The 23,390-nt window shown below is 35.7% G+C and overlaps 1 protein-coding gene across 14 annotated transcripts in view; it reads left to right on the forward strand.

Annotated features, from left to right (window-relative positions):
* The window catches only part of LOC105499676 (protein inhibitor of activated STAT 2), a 165,272-nt gene that overhangs the window by 70,709 nt on the left and 71,173 nt on the right, over nucleotides 1-23,390 (forward strand). For all 14 annotated transcript variants that reach the window (XR_011616891.1, XM_071085412.1, XM_071085413.1 and 11 more), the window contains 5 exons: nucleotides 760-865; nucleotides 1,465-1,538; nucleotides 8,948-9,108; nucleotides 15,396-15,529; nucleotides 17,126-17,297. Coding sequence is in view for 13 of the 14 variants with exons in the window: in XM_071085412.1 (XP_070941513.1) it covers nucleotides 760-865; nucleotides 1,465-1,538; nucleotides 8,948-9,108; nucleotides 15,396-15,529; nucleotides 17,126-17,297 (647 nt within the window). In the remaining variant the exon portion in view is untranslated. The remainder of the gene's footprint in view (nucleotides 1-759; nucleotides 866-1,464; nucleotides 1,539-8,947; nucleotides 9,109-15,395; nucleotides 15,530-17,125; nucleotides 17,298-23,390) is intronic.

The raw sequence follows: 23,390 nt of genomic DNA on the forward strand, positions 1-23,390 counted from the left end.
TTCATAGCTCTATAAATAGCTAATGAAGGTTCCTTTGTGCCAGATCTAACAGGTATGGGATTGGACACTTGTTTTCTGGCCTTGACTTTTTAATTTTTATCATATCTTCATGTGTCTTACATATTATAGTAGCTGCTGTTTGTCAGTAAAATACCCATTTGGGGTACAGGAGTTAATTTATCAAAGCTTTTCTCAGAAGAAAGCTGCTGCCTGGTTCATTTGAGTGATTTACTCAAAGGCCATGTAGCAGGTGGTCTCTTCTGCCAGAATTAGAACTTTGGAACTCTGGGTTTGCAGTGTTAATTCAGACCACTGGCATTTGAAATTTGTTTCTGCAGTGGAACTCCTCTTTTAAGTGAAAATATGAGAGCCCCATTACATAAAGTCAATAAAAGCAGAATGATTTTGGTTAGCAAGATTCTGGTTAGTCATAGGAGGGTACATTTTCAGGGTGTCCCCTAAGGTACCAGTTTTGCTAAGTAAGAACCATAGTTTGGAAACCACTGACCCAACCTATGTTCCTATAGCAGCGAATGTTTTAAAGTGATAAATGATCAAGAAATAGTTTTAAATGATTGAGCTTTTATTTTCGCTGAAATAGCTTGGTGAATTTTGTCCCTTTGCAGTCATTGACCATTCCATAGAAGTTATTTTGAATGTTATTTTTAGAAACCAGAGTTTCTTAAATAAGTATGTCATGTAAACAAAGAGAATATTATCTCTCATCTTTAATGCAGGGTTTTTTTTGTTTGTTTGTAGAATTACTCCATGTCTGTATATCTTGTACGGCAGCTTACATCAGCCATGTTATTACAGAGATTAAAAATGAAAGGTATTAGAAACCCTGATCATTCCAGAGCACTAAGTAAGTAATGTTTATAAGACCAAGCATTTAAAAAAAAAAGAAAAAAAAAAAGATTGAGCATATGAGATGCTTTAATGCTTTAAATATTGATCACATCAATATATATTTGTTAGCTTGTGTATATACTAATTTATATACATTACTGGTGAGTAAAATTATAGATATTACCACATAGTAGTTTTTAATTATCAAAGGAAGTATAAGAATATTTTTATATTTTCTGTTTACAAATTTAGTAATTGTTGGAAACAAACAATAGTGCATAATAAAAACTGTGATGAATGTGTGTTGGAAAAGCTTTGAAGTTCAGGGTACTGCTGCATTCCAGCTTCCTCTCCTAATTGTTGTTTTGTTCTTAAGTCTTACACAGCTTTCTATTTTGAAAGTCTTGCTTACCAGCAGTTTTAAAAAGAAATTTTAAGAACTTAAACAAAGAATTTGCATGTTCATAATTATTTAACTTACATTGGGAGTGTGATTGTGTTTTCAATACATTAATATTTAACATTTTGTTTTAAGATGCTATATATTTCTACAATTCCATTTCTTTGCCACCCTTAATTTTTTTTAATTTTATTTTTTTTCTCTTCTCTTTAAAGTTAAAGAAAAACTTACTGCAGATCCTGATAGTGAAATTGCTACAACTAGCCTTCGGGTATCCTTGATGTGCCCTGTAAGTAAAGCAACAAAACATTCTAGGGAATTTGACTTTTTATAAATGATTAACTTTCCTATAAAAGTAAGTGTGGGAATGAATGATATATTATGATAGAATTCTGAACTTTTGTCTTTTCCCATTAAGGAATCTTCATGATTAAGTCACAATGCTTTGTATTATTTGGGCATGCAAAGAATACAAAGAAGAGGGAAGATAGCTTTAGGCTTAGAATAATCTGTTGTAATTAATGTTGTAGATAATACACAGCTATAAATAAAAATATTTTAAGAGCTGACTCCTTTTATAAGAATATAAATGATACTGAAAAATAAAGTGACTGGGGCCTGATAAATGCTAATTGATGCTCTTGGTTTAGTGAGTTAGGATGCGTAGGATGTCTTTGTAATGGTCTTTTAAATTGCACAATAATTTTTCTTTTATATCTCCTTACATAGAAAGTATGAGGGAGAAATCAGTTAGCAACTCTCACATCGTCCTGTTTACTTGCCACTGAGCTAATTGTGGGAGAAAATATTGAGGCTTGCTTAGAATGTTAATAATTGAGTTTGAAAAATAAAACCAACTCCCATAAAAATGGAGCAGACTTCACTTACAGTTAGGCTGTTATACTACCAAGAGGAGATGGGAGGATCAGGAACATTGAATGAATTGGAGGGGAACCCTTTCCAGTTAAGAAGAACTTGGTGAGAAAAGTCACGGAATCAGGAATTTATAATGTAATTTTGTGGGCGTTTGATGACTACCCACCATTCTGAGAAATGTACAGTTTTTTAAATGGGGAGAAATTGTGTCAGAAAGAAAAGAGAATAATTTGTTGAGTTTCTACTGTATGTTCTTTATTTAACTATCTTAGCAAACCTGTGTGGAGGAGTTGTCTTCATTTTGTAGATGAAGAAACTGAGACTGAGCGAGGTTGGCTAACCCAAATTACAGTTAGTGGTAGAACAAGGATAAAGATTCTGTTCTGACATTCCTGTTCTCTTTCCAATATACCATGCTGCCAGATTGGGCTAAAATATACATGTCCTGATTACAAGTACGTCTCTTTTATTCTGGAAAGTGGTATATGCAAATCTTTTTTTGAAGCATCACTCTTTTAATCTTCATTAACTTAAAAATATGAGCTTGCCTTCATTGAAATAGAATTTTTTGATATCAGGATTGCTTGGATACTGGGAATGTGCTCTTGTCAAACGCAGGCAAGAGGTGTGCAGTTCCAGTAGGGTAGGACCTGAAAGCCCTGAAGGTGGTGGCAGAGGCTCTAGGAGGCATGCGGAAGGACCCACGACTTCCTCTGAGCGCAAGTTCTATGCAAACCTTCAGGCTTGAGTTCTTTTCAGTGTCTTCAGGTTATTCTCTTTTTCTATGCTCTCATGTTAAAATTAAAATTAATAGTAGATTGAAAGAAGTGAAATTACCTTTTTGTTGGTTAAAAAATGGTTGGATATTGACCCTTTTTTATTATGTAACCCTAGTATATTCAGCAAACATTAATTGCCAGCTGTATTCCACATACAGTCACCATATGGGGAGGAAACTCATGTCACCATTATGTTTTAGATGTCAAACTATTGTATCAGGAAGAAAGTCTTCTACACAACTTACCTAAGGAGTTTTACAGTTATGCAGTGCCATTTTCTTAGAATCTTTTAATTTTTTTTTTTTTTCATACAGACTGCCATTCTACATGAGAGCAACCAAAACCAAATGCAATGGCTAAACATACTAACGGATTCTCAGACTTTTTAAATGTTTTTGACACAGGGTCTCTCTCTGTCACCCATGCTAGAACATAGTGGCATGATCACGGCTCACTGCAGCTTTGACCTCCTGGGTTCAAGTGATCTTCCCATCTCATCCTCCTGAGTACCAGGGACTACCGTCACATACCACCACACCTGGCTAATTTTGGTGTCTTTTGTAGAGATCTTTCACCATGTTGCTCAGGCTGGTCTCAAACTCCTGACCTCAAGTGATCTGCCCACCATGACCTCCCAAAGTGCTGGGATTACAGGCAAAGGCCATCTCATGAGCCAAACTTTCAATAATAGTGAAAGCAGCATATCAGAGAGGTTAGGATTCCTTCTGTGTAAGAATAGAGAGCAGTTCCTTTCAAACATTACCAATTTTAAGAAAATTAACTTTTCAGTTACTTGAAGAAATGAAGTAACAGATCAAATAGGTTTTTGAAATCTTGTTTTAAGTTTCTTAAGTGTTTTTTTCTCTCTGCTCAGAAGTGACAGCAGGTCTATTTGTGAGACTGTCTTTTGAGCTTTTCCTCGGGGTTCGTCGATCTTTTCAGAGCACTTTCTAAGAAAAGAATAAATGGTACTCTTTGGGCTATAGTAGTAGTATTAACATAAAGTTGGGTAGCTAAACTGTAATATGTGGTATATATTAATTAGACTACCAGACACAAGTGTGTTGATTAGATTTGGTGGATGGATGACAGAAGTTAGATGATGAAAGCAGTGTTTGAGAGAGTCAGTCCTATTATTAGTTGGAAAAAGCAGAATGGAGTCCAGCTGGCTAACAATGGAGATAACATGGGATCTGGTGCAGTAATGGGAAATGGAGAAGGAAAAAAATAAACCCCAGGCACTTGGATAAGAAGTGAACCCTGGGTTATTTGGCAAAAACAAGAGAAAATAATAATGTAGGGTTATAGAATAAATGTTTATTACATTTCACAATATTTTCGTAAGGTGATTTGCAGTAGAAGTGAGTCCTGAATAGTGGGAGCGAATTCTAAAACCTCTGTCCTTGGGACTAAAGTAAGGTAATGTCACAGTAGTTATTGAAGAGGATCTAATTGAGTGTGCATAATTATATTTCTGAACACAATATCTGAATTTTACATAGGAGTTTCACTTTGGTGATTTCAGCTAGTGATTTTCTGTCTGTCCTGCGGAGGTGGGCTGAGTAGCTGAGAGAGAGAAAAAGAAAGCAAGCTAGGTTTGATTTTATCTCTTGAGATTCTAATATGTTTAAAAAAAAAAAAAGTCCTGCTGAAAATAGTTGGAAACCACCAGTTTGGGCCTTTTCAACTTGAAAACTCTCTTACTTTAGATTGGTAGTAATTACTCTACAGTGAATAGAATTTGGATAATGCCAGCTTAACATTTTATAGGAAAAAAGTGTTGCATTACTTAGATACCACTTCATTCATAAAAATAATAAATTTCAAAAAAGCACCTTCATCTGGTTAAATTAGAATTAGAATTTATTTTGATGGCACATTCAGGTCCTTTTTAGTAACATTCCATAGTCACTAGGAAATTGACAAAATTTTGCTAGCTAGTAACAAATGCCTTCTTAGGAAATGCTCATTAGTTCTTATAAGACAACTAGAGTAGGATTAAATTTAGGGTCAACAACTTTTATAGTCCTGGATATTCTCATTTCTGTATGCTGTGGAAATTTTAAGGCTGACAGGAGAGATGGAAACGGCACAGAAGAAAACGACAAAAACAGTCCCTAAGCAGCAGTTTGCAAAATGTGGCCCATGGATACCTGAAGGTCCCTGACACTCTTTGAAGAGGACTACAAAGTTAAAACTTTTTATAATAATATTGACACATAATTTTGGCTTTTTGTGTTCTTTCTCTCTTATGAGCATAAAATGATGTTTAATGTGGGTTAGCTGATAGATGATGATGATGTCGTTGCTCTGATGGCTAATGGTATGTTTTACTTGTGTACTCTTGTCTTTTAAAAATATGTTTTAATTTCTAATATACAGATATTGATAACTATAGCCCACATACATAAAACGTCTTTGATGTCTTAATTTTTTTTTTCTTTCTCTTTCTTTTCTTTTTTTTTTTTTTTTGAGACAGAGTCTTGCTCTGTTGCCCAGGCTGAAGTGCAGTGGCACCATCTCAGCTCACTGCAACTTCCACCTCCCGGGTTTAAGCAGTTCTCCTGCCTCAGCCTCCCAGGTAGCTGAGATTACAGGCGCCTGCCACCATGCTTGGCTAATTTTTGTATTGTTAGTAGAGACGGGGTTTCACCATGTTGGCCAGGCTGGTCTCGAACTTTTGACCTCGTGATCCACCCTCTTCGGCTTCCCAAAATGCTGGAATTACAGGCGTGAACGCCTGCGCCCGGCCTTTTTTGTTTTTTTTTTTTTTGATACAGAGTTTCGCTCTTGTCGCCCAGGCTGGAGTGCAGTGGCGTGATCTCGGCTTACTGCAACGTCTGCCTCCCAGGTTCAAGCAATTCTCCTGCCTCAGTCTCCCAAGTAGCTGGGATTACAGGGGCCCACCACCACGCCCAGCTAATTTTTGTATTTTTAGTAAAGATTGAGTTTCACCATGTTGACTGGGCTGGTCTCGAGCTCCTGACCTGAGGTGATCCACCCGCTTCGGCCTACCACAGTGCTAGGATTACAGGGGTGAGCCACTGTGCCTGGCCAAGGTCTTAATTTTTACGAATCCAAAGGGGTTTTGAAACCAAATGAGAACAGATAACTGTTAAAACCGTGGTAGGCTGAGTTAGAACGTTATTTTAAAGAAAAAATTATAAAAATTGACAAATAATACTTTTAAATTATTCAAATAGAGCCGAAAAGTAAAAATGATAATTTTAAATTTGCAAGGTCTATCATTCAGAAGTAACATTACTAGTAGCATGATAGATTTTTCTAGATGTAATTCTCTATATAATTATCTGTATGTTTATTGGAAAATATATACTGTCCTATGGCTTGCTGTTTTTTAATTAACAGTGTATCTTAAGTATATTAATATATGTAGATTGGTCTTATTTTAATCATTGTGGGCATTTTGTTGAGTAGGCATAGTGTAATTTAATAACGAGTTCAGTGATTGAGTTGTTTCCACACAGTGATTGTGCAAAAAAGCCAACTCACTTACATTGGTGGAAACTTTCTAAATAACCAGCCAATGTTTATGTTGGTACTATTTAAAAAGAATAACATGTGATTTAAAAAAAGGATAATAGGAAAATCTATTAAAATTATTCATCTTATCATTGAAAGGATTTAAAAAACCTGTTATCTCATTGGGTGCTGAATAGGTATTTAGTCAACATTCATTTTTAATAGAACAAAAACTTAGCAAAAGAGGAAAAGGAGGGTAATTAAATTAAAAAACTAACACCATTTGTAATGTTATAAAACTGGGATGTCTCTGGAATGTGAGGACCATTTGTGATATAGCTCTATCAGCTGTGTCTCAGTGAGTGTGTGGTTTTAACCTTTTGTAGCTTCAGCATCTTCATTTCAGAAATAGAAATGTAGATACCAGCTTTTCTGGAGTCATAGAGTTATGAAGATTTTATGAGATTTATATAAAAGCCTTGGGCATACTGTAAGAGTCTGTTTAAGAAATAATTTGTTTTTAAAGGCAGGAAAAATATAGAAAGATGTATGATAAGAAGAGAAACTGCCTCAGGTTTTATTCCGACCTTTTTCTGTTCTAAGTGATGAGTTATATTGTGCCACATACCTTGATCAAATCACAGAAATTTCGAAGATCCCTTTTAGAACTCTGGTTAGACACTTAGGTAGAGACAGTATAGCAGTGATGAGAGTGTGGACTCTGCAGGGCTGGAGCTTCCCAGGTCAGACCTGCTCTGCCATTTTCTAACTTTGTAGTGTTAGGTTACTTAGCTTCTTTGTACCTTAGTTTCCTTATTTATAAAATGGGGATGATAATGATACCATCCTTTTAGTATAATTGTTATGTAATTGTAAAAGTGTTTTTGAGATTAATGTGAAGTAGTCAACACTGTACCTTGCACGTAGGTGGAACTATATAAATGTTACTTCTGTGTTGATGATTCAGCTAAATTATTTTCTTTTTAAATTACCACATTACCAGGTGTTCATTTTAGAGGATTAGAAATTACAGATGAACCAAAAGAAAAAGAACATCCTAAAAAGCCTGCCTCTCAGGCAGAACTAAGAATGTTTTAATTTTGCCATGAATTCTTTCAAACTTTATAGCATAAAAGGAGGTCCATCTTCTTCGTTTCCTGTTTGTTCTTTTCCCCATTTCTGGTCCATCTCCATTCATTCTCCTATCTGGTCAACAAATACTGAGCACATACTATGAGCTAGTATTGTGCTAGGACAGTGGGATTCAGTGGTGAGCAGAGATCTAGACCATCTTTTTGGAGCTTAAGATCTAGTGGGAGAAACAGATTTTCAATCAAAATAGCAGGACTGGTTATAAATAGTGATATTTTCTGTAAGGGAAATATGTGGGGAGGTTTGAAGGATTATGTAGGAAAACCTGGTCTGACCAAATCTGGGTGTTGTATACGTCTTGGTGCTGATGGACCACTACTAGTTGCAATACGAATTTAACAGCACTAGAGTTAATCAAAAGTATATTGAAAAATTAACACAGTTGATTATATAAAAATAAATTTTCATAAATGAAAAATATATTTGCAGTTCATATTACACACATGGCTGATTTCTTATATAAAGAGTGCCTACAAATAGAAAAAGATTAATAACCAGATGGGAAATGAGAGAAGGTTATAGGTAGAAAGTTCTTAGAAACTCAAATGACTCTTAGAAGTAAAAGAAGAGGCTCAACTACCAATAATAAGAGAAATGTAGTTCACAACTATAATGGGATATTTGTCACCTTCCAGATTGGCAGAGATCAAAGAATTTAATAACACTATATTGGAAAGGTTGAGTGGAACAAAGCACGTTAATACACTTGTATACATAACCCAGTAGGTACTTTTTGTGGAAGATAATGTGTTAATGTGACAAAAATTACAAATGTCCTTTTCTTTCCACCCAGAAGTTTCACTTCTAGAAATTATAAATATTATAAATATAGGAATCTTAGAAATACTCATTACAGCATTGTAGTGATAAAAGATTGGAAACAATTTAAATGTCAGTCATTAGTGTACTGGTTAAATAAATTATGATACCTTCATATAATGGTAGTTTTTTATATACCAATTTGTGTGCAGTAGTCACCAAGTTATATGACAGAAGTGAGTTGGAAAACCGTGTGTATTGTATCCTATAATTCCTGGGAACATACTTTAAATACACACTTGGTTTATGCTTAGAACATCTATGAAAGGACATGCAAGAGATGGATAACAGTGGTTCTCTAAATAGGGAAACTGGGGACCAGGTAAGGAGGAGTCATATTTTCAGCGTATATGAATCTGGATTTACATGTTACCTGTTTTGAAAAAGTGAAATGGTTTTTCAAAAATCATAGGGCAATCAGTGAATAAAAATATATTCTGATCTCCCTGGGAATACATTCTGGTTTGGATTTCTTTTTCATTTTTGTCATCTTCTTGTATGACATCTTCAGACTTTTACAACTGACCACGTTCCCTCTGAGCTCGTTCTCCTTTCTGAACTAGTTTTCCTTGTGTTTCCTGTCCTGTAGTTAGGAAAAATGAGACTGACAATCCCATGCCGTGCAGTGACTTGTACACATCTGCAGTGTTTTGATGCTGCCCTTTATCTACAAATGAATGAGAAGAAGCCCACCTGGATTTGTCCTGTGTGTGACAAAAAAGCTGCCTATGAAAGTCTAATATTAGATGGGTAAGTATATCCCTTTTAACAGCTGATATGGACTAATACAACAGCTGTTGGCAATGTCTTTGTTCAGTACAGCTTACTGAACTAAATTCTAAATAAATTCTACTCTAGCATAAATCCAGATGTTTGTATGTTTTCTGTCTTATACATAATTACACTCAATCTTATTTTTTATACTGTGGTTAGTGGCTTTTTTTTTTTTTTTGAGACAGAGTCTCTGTCGCCCAGGCTGAAGTGCCATGGCTTGATCTCGGCTCACTGCAAGCTCCGCCTCCCAGGTTCATGCCATTCTACTGCCTCAGCCTCCCAAGTAGCTGGGACTACAGGCGCCCACCACCGCACCCGGCTAAGTTTTGTATTTTTAGTAGAGACGGGGTTTCACCGTGGTCTCGATCTCCTGACCTCATGATCCGCCCGCCTCAGCCTCCTAAAGTGCTGGGATTGCAGGCCTGAGCCACCGCGCCCGGCTGGTTAGTGGCATTTTTATCTCTATAATATGATTTGTGTTGAGGGCAATGTTTTTGCTTTCCAAGATTATATTTTATAAAACCTACAGGAAATAGGGAAAAGTTTGCTTTGTGATGTCATTTTCCTTACCTAGAATTTCTTGAAGTAGCAGTTAGGGTCTATGCAAAAAGCCAGAGGAAGTGATAGGGTAAATACAGACACATTATATAGCTCTTAAGTTCAAAACTGGAATTCATACCCAGGTATTTCTGACTCTGGAGTCCAAACTCTAAGCATCATCTCTCATATTATATTGCATGTCAGAATTTGGAAAATGGCATGAACTAATTTTTAGTACCTTTTTTCAAATAATACTTTTTTTAAAATTGCACATGTCATCCATACACCATGTAAGATTTAGAAAATACAGTTAATGGAAAGATGAAAATAAAATTAGCAGGACCATCCTATGGTGATGACTTTGTTATTGACATATTAAAAAAGACTGAAATGATACTTTATGTAATGATTTATATTAATATATACATATGATTTTTACTCAATATATAGTGAAAAGTATCCTAGATTTTTAAAGATACTTGTGCAACTTGAAAATGTTTTAAGCCAGGCACAGTGGTACATGCCTGTAGTTCCAGCTACACAGGAAAGTGAGGTGGGAGGATCACTTGAGCCCAGGAGTTCAAGGTGAGCCTGGGCAACATAGTGAGTTGCATCTCTAAAATAAACAACAAAAGTTTTACAAGAGTATTATCTGTGGAGGGGAATGGGGAATGAAGAGTGAATGGGACTTTAGCATTCCTTTCTGAACGTTTTTGTTTGCTGAGTTTTTATTTTTAGCTTATTTTGAAAAAATTTCAACCCTACAGAGGTGTTGGAATAGTAGCACAAAGAACCTCCCATGTAACCTTGACCCAGAAGCTTCAGTTGTTAACAATCTACTGCAGTTGTTGTATCACTTTCTCCCTTAATATGTGTGCATATACACATTTTTGGTGTATGCATTTGCGAATGTAGAGAGAGATGATTATTACTATTTTTAGAATTCTTTTGAACCATTTGAGAGTTACATGTCATGCTTCTTTGCACATTAGTATTTTGTGATGTGTTTGCTAAATTCTCAATATTCCATATTTGTTTCTACTTTTTCAATGTAAAATTGCCTTGTGATGTTAACATTTTTGAAGATGGCATTTTGTATATGTCTGTGGAGTTTTCTTCAAGTTCTTAGAAATACTCAAACGGAATGTATAACTTTAAGACTTTTAGTATTTATTATCAAGATGCCTCCCAGGAGGAGTAAGCTATTTTTCTCTCCTAGTAAATCATTTCACTCTCATGCCAACAGGCATAACACTGTCCACTTCTCAGCTCTCTTAGCAGCCTTACATATTAAATCTTACTTTAAAAATGTCTACTCTTGGGTGTGGTGGCTCACACGTGTCATCCCAGCATTTTGGAAGGCCAAGGCAGGACGATTGTCTGAGGCCAGGAGTTTGAGGCTGCAGTGAGCAATGGTCATGCCATTGCACTCCAGCCTGGGTGACAGAGCAAGACTCTGTTTCAGAAGTAAACAAAACAAAACAGAACAACAAATAAAAATGTCTACCAGTTTCCTAATTTAAAAGATAGCTAATCATTTTGACTTTTAATTTTTTTATTATAAGAGTTATCAGATATTTCTTTAATTCCATATATTGGTAATTGTAATATCTTTTACAAATTGCCTCTTAATGTTCCTTTTTTAAAAAAGATTTTGCTATGGGCTTGCGCATCTTTTTCTTACTGGTCTATAAATAGTCATTATAGATTGAGGATATTAATTTCTCTGTCCGCATGTGCCAAATGTGTTTTCCCAGTTTGCCTTTTATTTGTATTTATTGTGACCTTTGTTTTCCATTCAGAAGCTTTACATTTTTTTTCATCAAGTCTTGTCTTTTCCGTTTTGAACTTCTGTCTTGAAAATGTTTAGAAAGTTGTAGAGATTTTATATGAGCATTTGCTTGTTTTCATCAGACACATTTATGATTCCTTTTTCCAGTTGTGCAGTTGTTCCATCATACATTGCTTCATGAATTCATTCAACACAGTACTTACTAAATACCTATCATATGTCAGACACTAGGTCTAAAAATGATGAGCAGAGCACTTTTAGTATGGGAGACAGTAAAATAGAAAGCATATGAAGTGTAAAGTGCTATGAAGATAAGGAATGACACTATGGGAGGAAAACTGGGGATGGGGAATGAACTTCCCATTAAGGTAGGGATCACCTCACCCTAGCACCCAGATTATTCTCAACCACATTTACTTGAATAATCTCTCCCACAGATTTGAGATACTACTTGCATTATCTGATACATTTCTTGTAAATACTAGTGTTAACTTCTGAACTTCTATTTGTTCCATTGATCAAAGTATTAGTAGGCCAGTACGAAACTATTTTTATTAGATTTCTATTATGTGGTAGTATTTCTTAGGCCGTTTCTTTTCAGAATTTTTTTGACTAGTGTCACAGTACATTCTGCGATATTCACTTGAATAAAAGCATTCTGAAATTACACAGAACCTTTTTGGGTTTTCATTTACATTATGCTGAGTTTTCAGTATAGTTGAGAAAAATAAACCTCTTCTCATGAAGTAGGCATTTTTGGCATAAGAACTCGTGTACAATGTACAATTTGATAAATTTTGACCTATTATATACCTGTGAAATCATTATCCCAGTCAAGATAATGAACACACCCATCACACCCAAAGTTTTCTCATGTATGTTTTCAATCTCTCCCTCTCAGTCCTCAAGCAAACACTGATATGCTTTCTGTTTCTATAGATTAGTTTGAATTTTCTAGACTTTTATGTGAATGGAATCGTAAACTGTGTGCTTCCTTTGTCTAACTTCTTTTTCTCAACATACTTGTTTGAGATACATTTATGTTGCATATACCAATATTTCATTTTAATTGCTGAGTTGCATTCTCACCCACAGTTTGTCAGTTCATGCGTTGATGGGTTTGTTCTGGTTTTGGGCTGTTGGAAATACAGCTACTGTGAACATTCATGCCCAAGTCTTTGTGTGGACTGTTTTCATTTATCTTGGGTAAATACTTAGGAGTGGAATGCCTGGGCACATGCCTGGTGTGTGCTTAACTGCAAGAAACTGTCAGACTTTTCCAAAGCAGTTGTACTATTTTATATTTCCACAAGCAGTATATGGAGAGTTTTGATTGCTCCTCATTCTCATTAACATTTGGTATGGTTTCTCTTTTTTTGTGGGGAGGGGAGTGAGCGCAGAGTCTCGCTCTGTCGCCCAGGCTAGAGTGCAGTGGAGCGATCTCGGCTCACTGCTAGCTCTGCCTCCTGGGTTCACGCCATTCTCCTGCCTCAGCCTCCCGAATAGCTGGGACTACAGGTGCCTGCCACCACACCTGGCTAATTTTTTGTATTTTTAGTAGAGACGGGGTTTCACCATGTTAGCCAGGGTGGTCTCGATCTCCTCACCTCATGATCCGCCCGCCTCGGCCTCCCAAAGTGCTGGGATTACAGGCGTGAGCCACCGTGCCCCGGCCTATTGCCCACTTTTTAATTGGGTTTTGTTTTCATATTATTGAATGTTGGTGGTTCTTTATGTATTCTGGATACAAACGTCTTACCAGGTGTATGACTTTTAAATGTTTTCTGTCATTTTATCTTTTCAGTCTTTTAACAGTGTGTTTCAAATAGCAGAAGTGTCTAATTTGAATGAAAGCTAGTTTACCAAGTTTTTCTTTTATGAAAGATTGTGCTTTTGGTATTATTTTAAGACATTTCCCCTAACTCAAGGTCACAAATATTTTTTCTGAGCTTCCTGTAGGAGTTTCATAATTTACTTTTACACTTAGGTTTATTATTTCTATCAAGTTAATTTTTATGTATGGTGTAAGATAACAGGATTTTTGTTTTTGTTTGGTATATGGCCATGTGATTGGTGCACCATCATTTGTTAAGATTAGTTTTTCCTCATTGAATTGCTTTTGCACTTTTTACAAAAATTAATTGACTATATGTGTGGATCTCCGGACTGTTATATTGATTTATTTGTCTGTAGTTGTGTCAATACTGCATTCGCTGAAAGTCAGGTAGTGTGAATCTTCCAACTTTGTTCTTCTTTTTCAAAGTTGTCTTGGCTATTGTAGATTCTTTGCATTTTCATACAAATTTTGGAATCAGCTTGTCAACTAGGGAAAAAAACCTGCTGGGATTTTGATTTGTTTTTCATTGACTCTGTAGATAAGTCTGGTGACATAACAATATTGAGTCTTCTGATTTATGAACAGGATGTATTTCTATGTATTTGTCTCAGCAGTGTTTTACAGTTTTCAATGTGTCTTGTACATCTCCTGTCAAGTTTATTCCTAAATATTTCATATTTCTGTGGTATGTAAAAATTTTTTGTGATTATGGCTAATATATAGAAATATAGTTGACCTTTGTATATTGCTTTCATATCAAGATATGTTATTCCCATCCCTTAGTAGTTCTAGTGGCTTTATTATAGATTACATAGGATTTTCTATATAGTCAGTAATGTTTTTTAAATAAAGACAGTTTTACTTCTTTCTAACGTGGCTGCCTTTTGTTTTCCTGCCACGTTGCATTGAGTAGTCTGGTAATATGGTGCATTATGTTGATTGACTTGTGGATATTAAACTAATCTTGTATTGTGGGAGTGAACCCCATTTGGTCATGATTTGTTATCCTGTGTGTATTCGTTGTTGGATTTGTTTTGCAAAGTTCATGGGGGATGTTGGTATTTAGTTTAGTTTGCCTACCTGGTTTTATTATCAGAGTAATGCTGACCTTGTACAATGAGTTGGAAGTAGTGGTATTATTTCTCCTCAAATATTTGGTAGAATTCCCTAGAGAAGACTTTGGGCCTGGGATTTTTTTTTTTTTTTTTGGTGAAGTTTTTAACTACAGATCCAACTTCAGGCATAGGGCTTCTTAGGTTATCTGTTTCTTTTGGAGTGAGTGTAAATAAGTTTGACTAGAAGCTGATTTTTCTGTTTTTCTTTTTTTCTATTTGGTTGTTTTTTTCTATTTGGTTGTTTTTTTCTTTATTTCTCTTTTTCTTGCTTTTACTATAATTTGCTTTTTTTTCTAGTTTCATAAAGTTACTGATTTGAGACTATTTTCTAATTAGGGAAGATTATTTACTTTAAATACTACTTTAGCTACAGTCCACAAATTTTATTACATTTTTATTTTCATTCAGTTCAAAATCTTATTTTTGTCTTTGACTCATGTTTCTTTAGTTTCCAAATACTTATGAATTTTTCACATTTTTCTGGTACTGACTTAATTTGAACATAATTCAGATATGCTTTGCTTATTTTAAATTTATTGAGACTTCTTTTATTTACCTATTCTTCCCTCCTTCCCCTACCCCATTATCCTTTTTTCTCAAAGTTAAAGTTTATAAATTATTTTACTATATAGTAACCTTTGTCTGCTTGTGTTTGTTTTGCGTGCTGTGTTAGAGGCTGTTCTTACTGCCAGCCTCAGCTAGGAGGCTGCAGGTATCTACCAAGCTCTAGCCGTTGATACTCACTGAGTTACACAGGTGATGCTCAGTAAGTTACTTAACTATTATGTCGCCTGTTACAGATTTAAAACAGGACAAAGGGGGTGTAGTAATTGTTGTAAAGTATAAAAGTATTGCAATACCAAAAGAAAAGGGGGTCAGCTAGCATTACTTATGTTTTCAAGGTAATGTGTGTTACTTTCTTATTTCCCCTTTAGGCAAAGCTGTTGATTACATGTATATACTTCTTAATTGTTTTTAGGCTTTTTATGGAAATTCTCAATGACTGTTCTGATGTGGATGAGATCAAATTCCAGGAAGATGGTTCTTGGTGTCCAATGAGACCGAAGAAAGAAGCTATGAAAGTATCCAGCCAACCGTGTACAAAAATAGAAAGTATGTGTAGAACAGCAGCAGAGAGCAAAGCAGTGAGACTCATGTAACATTATCATTAATCTTGGCCCCTAGAACTATACGTTTGGAATTCAGCTTGTTGACTCAATCTTTTGATTATATATAATTTCCCCCAAATGATTTTTATTCTTTCCTGAAGAAATGTGCTGAAGTTTATACTATCTTATCAACTGTTTCAAAGTATATTTTTCGTATGTAGAATAAAGGAAACATTCATCTAAAATCATTTTAAAATACGATGTTTGTTACAAAACGAAAAGTCACAAATGAATTTATGTGGACAGTTTTTCACAATTGTTTTTAGAGTATCTGTAGGTGGAACCCTGAGTGGAGGTGAGGTTAGAGGGCTGCATCATTGATTAATGGTCTTGTTGGTTTGGGGATGGTCACAGGTTAATTGCTCAGAAAGTAAACAAATTGTTTCCTTCCATTTCTTTGTGGGGAGGAATATTAACATTGCCTTGATTACCTAGAATGTGTACTTATCCATCAACTGCCTGCATCTATCCACACTAAGTAGGGAAACTGAGGGCATTTTGAGTAATTGAAACCCACAAGGGAACTTAGAGTTTCTTTTTACCTAACAATTTGAAACCCACACGTGAACTTAGAGTTTCTTTTTATCTAAGTCTATTCACTGCATTTCAGTTTTGTTCTGATTACATTTGAAGTTCTAACAAACAGTGTAATGAATGGAGTAAGAAGAAAGGGGAAAAAAAGAATTTATGCCATTATTAATTATTCCTCTGTGATTGATACTGAACCTGAGTGCAGTGACCAAGGTTTCTGTCATCTTTGAGAAAAATGGGGAGTGATTTAGTTGATAAATTTCTATTGCTTTTCCATTATCAACTGTCTTTCATTTTTAACTAAATACATTCAGATAATATACTTTTCTATGAAAATGTTGAGTTAACATATATGGTATGTGAGACTATCTTTGTGGGTAGTCTATGGACCTATGTGATTCGTAGATAATTCATAAGAAAAGTTTAAATGTGTGAGTAACTTGAGAGGTTTGGGTTTTTTCAGCTTATCAAGGTGAAAGTTTTTATCAGTTCTGGCTTATGGTGAAAAGTTTGTACTTTCTTTGATATGAGCATGATTGCTAGAATGGAAATATCTGGTTCTGAGCTAACTATGCAACGTGTCTGTGAGAATACATAGCTGGTGAACTCACCTATTTTTGTCCCATGGCCTGAGACCAGTTCCCTAACTCTCCGTGTCTTTCTGTAAAACGACTGCTGACCTGCAGAGACAGGAGGAGCATTAGGAGCTGCACAAATCCTTCAGTGGTATTGGAGGCATAACTAAGAACATTCTGTCTGAATGAAAGTTTGAGAGTTCTGACCTTCTGTCAAGGAATAGTGCTCACCTGTCTCCCTAGGTGAACAACCATTTTACAGACAGAGGTCTGGAGTTAGGGAGTTGGTACCTGTCCATGGTTTGGAGTAGGTGGCTCCACTGGCGCTATGTGTTGTCAGGAATATACTATACTGAATATACTAGACTCTACCACTAGAGTTTATTTGTGTTATACCTTTGATTTTTTTTTTCCTTTTGTTTCCTTACATGCAGGTTCAAGCGTCCTCAGTAAGCCTTGTTCAGTGACTGTAGCCAGTGAGGCAAGCAAGAAGAAAGTAGATGTTATTGATCTTACAATAGAAAGCTCTTCTGATGAAGAAGAAGACCCTCCTGCCAAAAGGAAATGCATCTTTATGTCAGAAACACAAAGCAGCCCAACCAAAGGGTTTGTTAATTTATAGTTCACTATTGTTCATTACACTCGCAACTAATTGCTCTTGGGGTAGATTTATAAATGTCTCTTTGGGAAATGGTGTAACTGTAGAAGGCTATTTTAATTTGCCTTTGTTGAGTTGGAACATTTTCAAGTAAGCACATTGTAGGAAGCACATTTTGATGGAGAAAATATTTACGTCTTTGGAAAGTGAGCGTGTGAGGTATTTATTTCCTACCTGAGACTTTTTGTTATTTTCTTGAACCTGTTTGTAAGGAAATTTGGCATCTCAGACCAAATGAGAAAGTCTGGTGTAATGGGGTGTGGAACTGGGAATCTGACAAGTATGGATTCCAATTATGGCACACCATCGCTTACTTGTTCTGTGATCTTAGATGAAATACTTAATTTGATTGAGCCTCTTTTTTGTGTTCTGTTAAATGGAGCTAAATAATGCCTATATTACAGGATTATTTTCAGGTTTTAATGAGATGAAAGAAAGCCTCAGTGTCAGGCATGTGGTAATTTCTCAATAAAAATTGATTTCTTTCCCTTCTAAACCTCTCCAGGGCGAACTGTGGATGGGTAAGATGGCATTCTACCTGAATTTTAGCATGGATTCTCTATAAGTTATCTGGCAGAAGCCATTACTGGCCTGCATTTAAAATCAGGTTTGGGTATTTAGCAATAGTTGCTTTTTCAGAGAGGTTTTGGATCATACAAGGAGATAACAGGAGAGTTCTCCTGACAGTTCACAAACACATTCTTTCAGACTTGGGAGTGCTAGTGTCATCTTTTTGGCCTCTCGGTCCACTTTGTTTTCTAACAGCTTTACTGAGGTATAATTTACATAGCATAAAATGTACCCATCTTAAGTATGTAACTGCACAATTCAGCGATATTTTAGAAAATACATAGAGCTGTGCAATCATTACCATGATTCAGTAGTAGAATATTTTCAACACCCAAAAAAACTTTCTTCATGTTCTTTTGTAGTTTATTTCTAGTTACACCCCAAATCTAGGCAGTCATTTTTTTGTCTCTGTAGTGCCTGTTCTAGACATTTTATATAAAATACCTCCTTTTGCAACATTGTTTATTTTTATAATTTTAAGAATTAAACCTTTTCAGCTGCCTTCTTTACTGTTAAAATACTTAATATTTCCAGATATAATTTACACATATATTAAGGGCATATATTTACTTCTACCTATTTAATTAGAATGAGGTGGGGTTTTTGTGTGTGTGGAACAAAATGAGGAAGTGTTTCAAGTCGATTTTTTCCTGTTGTGCCAATCATTTATTGCTCCTTTGAGACAAATTGACTGGTACATCTTAATTTAAATAATACACAAAAAATGAAGATATAATTTTGAAATGGTTACTGGGGTGGAGTATCAGGGGAATGAATGCTTAGATGTGATGTTTCTGGATTTTACTCTGTAATGATATCCTTTAGAATATAGTGGAAAAACATGAGTTGCAAGTACTGTAGTTGGCTGAATTCATGCCAGGTTGAGAGGTCATGCCTAGTGATGCTGACTCATGAGTCGTCGTGATCTTGGAGCATGTCTCTGGTAGCATGCCACAAGGGTCTACCCTCTGTCCTTTACCACATTTTTATCTATGTTTGATGAGTCCATGAAACAGGAGGGATGGCACATACACAGTGGGTGACAAAATCTGAAATGACCTCAGTATGCAGAGGAATAAGGATAGTTTACATCTGTGGTCAGCTACTATAGAGATAAATGTTAAGGTTTCTCATCTAGGCTGAAAAGAAAACAAAACTAACATTGGTAAGTATAAGGTAGAAATTTGTAACTAAACCAGCAACACTTGAAAGTTTATTTTAGAAGTCTGTATAAAGTGCAGCTACCTAGTTCATTCCATGAAGCTGATGTAGCCCTTAATACCCAAGCTAGACATACATACACATTAATACTTACACGGAAGAACTCTTAAGAAACAGACTCACGTAGAAAGATAAATGAAAATTCTGAATTCAGTCTTAGGAAATCATTTAATTATATATTAAAATGACATATGTGACAAAGTAGTTTATCCTAGGAGTGCTTTAATATTAGGAAATACATTGATAAGATGTATCTTGTCATAAGGACAACTATGTAGTCATCTTCATAGATGTTGGAAAGGCCTTCAGTAAATTAATTGCCATTTCTGATAGAAACTCTTCAAATGTCAGGTTTCAATTAATGGTTTGAAGGGTTCACCACTAAAACCAGTTTGTTCTTAGCATTAATAAAATAAGCATAGTATCCAGGATCCATACCATGCCAGTTTTGTTCCATTTTAGGCTATACGACTCTCAGAGCATTTCAGTCAGTGCTGATCATTAAGAATGGTATTAACAAATAAGTATGACCAGAGCAGGGGAACAGGAAAGTGAATAGTGGAATCTGGAGCAAGATGGATGACTGGGTCTTAAGGACTGAAGCTGTTAAACCAGGAGAAGAGATTATGTGACAGCCACCTTGTAGTTCTTAAAAGGGAGACATTGACTAGCTGGATTAAATTTGTGATTTATTACCAGATTTAGGTCCAGTGAACTAAAGATACATGGACAGACTTTCTGTTGGAGCTTTCTGAGTACTAGGAAATTTAATCTTTTGTCCCGAAATCATATTTTCTGTTTTAGAGTGGCTGCCGCCTGTCACAGTGTCATAGTGGAGGCTCATGCTATGGTTATATCATCTCTGTGATTCCCTCCTACTCTTAGACCTTTGTGGCTTTGTTCTTGGTTGTCCTTTTCATATCCTTTCTTGTAGTTCAGTATCTATAGAGTTTTTATGGTTTTCCTATGCTGTGTAAGTTTGTCATAGGATTTTTTGGCCGTCAAAGATAGTAAGCAAATGAGAAAGAATAGAGAATGAGAAATCGGGAAAACTTAACTCTAATTCACAGCCCCGAAATTATGTGAGCAGCTATTTTTTCTTTTTCTTTCTTTTTTTTTTTTTTTTAATTTTTTTGAGGCAGGGTCTCAGTTTGTGACCCAGGCTAGATTGCTGTGATGTGATCCCAGCTCATTGCAGTCTTGACCTCCTGTGTTCAAGCGATCCTCCTGCCTCAGCCCTCCAATTAGCTGGAACTACCACCCCCAGCTAATTTTTTTGGTTTTTTTTTGTAAACATGGGGTTTCACCATGTTGCCCAGGCTGCTCTCAAACTCCTGAGCTCAAGCCATCCACTTGTCTTGGCCTCCCAAAGTGCTAGGATTACAAAGTGCGTAAGCCAGCACACCTGCCTATGAGCAGCTATCTTTTAAGAGGTATATTGTTTTAGTAAAAATTATTCTTATAAACAATTTTACAAAGCACCAAGAAGAAAGCAAAAAGTATCTCACCTAGAGAGAATCATTGCTATTTTGATGGCAGTCCTATTCCCTTTCTCTGCATACCAACTGGAGTCTTTGAATGCAGTCTTATAATACCTGTCAGAAGAAACTTGTATGTTAATCTTAAGACCTTTAGAAAATCTCTGATGTTTTTCCATATTAAAAGATAATTTTGCATATTATGCCCCTTCTGGAAAATGAGTGGTTGCTTTGCCTTAATAAGAAGGTATTCTAAAGACAGGAGACAAAAAAAGGATAAATTGGTATGTCTCCAGATTAATAATCGTTAGGAATTGGTAGCAAAATTGAATCTTTTTTATACTTTTATGATCATAAAGTGGGAGCATACAGTGAACTTAAGGGTTATAAATAAAAATTGTCAACCTATTTTCAGACATCCAAGTCTGAGCCAAATGTGAGTTTCATGCAATTCTCTGATCCAGCATATAATCCAAAATACTAATATTTGCTGTATAGCAGCATTCTAGCAATTCACTTTTGTGCTGTGATATTATGGATAAAGTTACAAATGTTTAAAATATAAATGTACACTTGCATAATGTATACACATATCTGTGTGTGTTTACCAATCCTATGAAGAGGCAGTAACAAATTTTAGAAGCTTTAAATCTTTTTATATAGCATCACATCTTTACATCCATCATTTCACCATCCATAGCCATTTACATTTTTTCATGGAATCTGTTACTCATTTCTGTTTTTTGCATAGGCTTTAGAATCATTTTGTTTCTGAATGTGGTCCTTGTGAAGATTCTGATAACAAAAACCTGCTACCAGTATGTAATTTGATAATCCTAACTAATGACTACTTTAAGCCATTCTATGTAAAGTTGAATTTGTATTAATGTTTGCAACATTCAGGTGATGGGAATTAACCAACACTAAATTGTTAGCTTTTCATGTGTTTGCTGAGGTTTTAGATGTTGATTTACTAATTTTTACCCCCATTGGATTTTCACATTTCACATGTTTTGACAGTCAACCTTTTGGTATTGCCTAAGTAAGGAGTAGCTATTTAATCATGTAAAGTTTCATGTTGCTAAGTGACAGGACATGTACAGTTATTAGGTGTTACTGTGGTGACAGACAGGTGTATAGGGACATTCACTAGACTCCTCTGTAGATGTAAGTCAAGGGGTCCGAGAAGGAAAGGGAGCTCTGTTATTGTTGTTACATGTAAGTCTATTTCAAGTTAAAGGGTCAATCAGGATCAAAACAAAAGAATCTCCAGTGTGAAATAGCAAAGGATGAGAAGGGGGAGTGGGAGAATGTTTCACTGTTTTCAGACCTCCAAAAAAGATGAGCTTTAGGTACAATATAACTTATTTTATCTCCTCCCAACTTCTCTTTTTCCTCCAGAGTCTGCCTTTTCTAACATTCTTTTCTAACGTTCATTGTCTTTTTCTTGTACCAGAAAGTCTTTTAGTTTCTTTCAGTGGCAGAGAAAAAAAAAACCATGATAGGTTAAATGTACTTTTTTTTTGAGACAGGGTCTTGCTCTGTTGTCTAGGCTAGAGTGCAGTGGAGCATTCATGGCTCACTGCAGCCTCTACCGCCTGCACTCAAGCAGTCTCAGCCTCAGCCTTCCAAGTAGCTAGGACCTTAGGCATGCTTCAGTACGTGTGGCTTTTTTTTTTTTTTTTTTTTTTTTTTAATTTTTTGTAGATACAAGGTCTCCCTGTGTTGCCTAGTCTGGTCTCAAACTTCTGGCTCAAGCAATCCTCCTGCCTTGGCCTCCCAAAGTCCTGAGATTACAGGTGTGAACCGCCTTGCCTGGCTCTAAATGTACTTTTAAGTAGAAAGTTTTTAAATTAAATGAAACTTTATATATATTTGGTCTTCAAAAGCCTGCCTGTTAATATTTTAACAATAAGATATTAATACTTTGAGACAGCCAGAATAATCAGAGCCACTTCTTTAGTCCCCTCCCCAGCACTCATATATACTCCAGTCTCTCTCTCCTCCTTACCCACTGTGTCATTCCTCCAATTTCTCATAAAAACTCTTGTGTGTGAGAGGTGGTGTCATGTTATTTGAAAAACTTGTGATGATGTCCTGTTCTTCTCCTTTGATCCCTGTGAAGGACCACTGTTTTCAAACCTCCAAAAAAGACGAGCTTTAGATACAATGTAACTTATTTTATCTCCTCCCAACTTCTCTTTTTCCTCCAGAGTCTGCCTTTTCTAACATAGCTCACATACTGCTTGTGGTTTTAGGTCTTCGAATAGCACTGGAGGCCAAGAAATCTCCAGATTCTAACCTACAGACACGTGATTGAATTTTGGATGATAACTTCCTTCTATCTTTATCTACCTCAGGAAAATGTATTTTCAAATACCAGGCTATGTTATTGCCTCAAGAATATTATATGTCATAAGCTTCCTAAATGGATCAGTTTTTAAAGATTTCTGAACTCTGACCTGTGTTATTTATTCACTTTTCTGAGACTAACATAGTTGCACACTCAACCATATATGTACCCTCAAGATGACTGTTTTCCACGTTTGTAGTGATATCCATATTTAAGTGGTTTGACATTTAAATTGAGGTTATGAAATAGTTTGTCAGAGTACAAAGAATGTCATGCAATTTGTCATTTCTTATTACTGATATTTAATAATCAGCAATAACAGGAAAGGGAAAGGATGCCCAGAGGTTATCCCAGTCTAGCTCTGTGACCATGGTTCTACTTTAAGTTTTTGAGACGTTTTCTTCATCTTCATAATGGCC

This window comes from Macaca nemestrina, chromosome 19, assembly GCF_043159975.1.
Source record: "Macaca nemestrina isolate mMacNem1 chromosome 19, mMacNem.hap1, whole genome shotgun sequence".
Classification (NCBI taxonomy): Eukaryota; Metazoa; Chordata; class Mammalia; order Primates; family Cercopithecidae; genus Macaca; species Macaca nemestrina.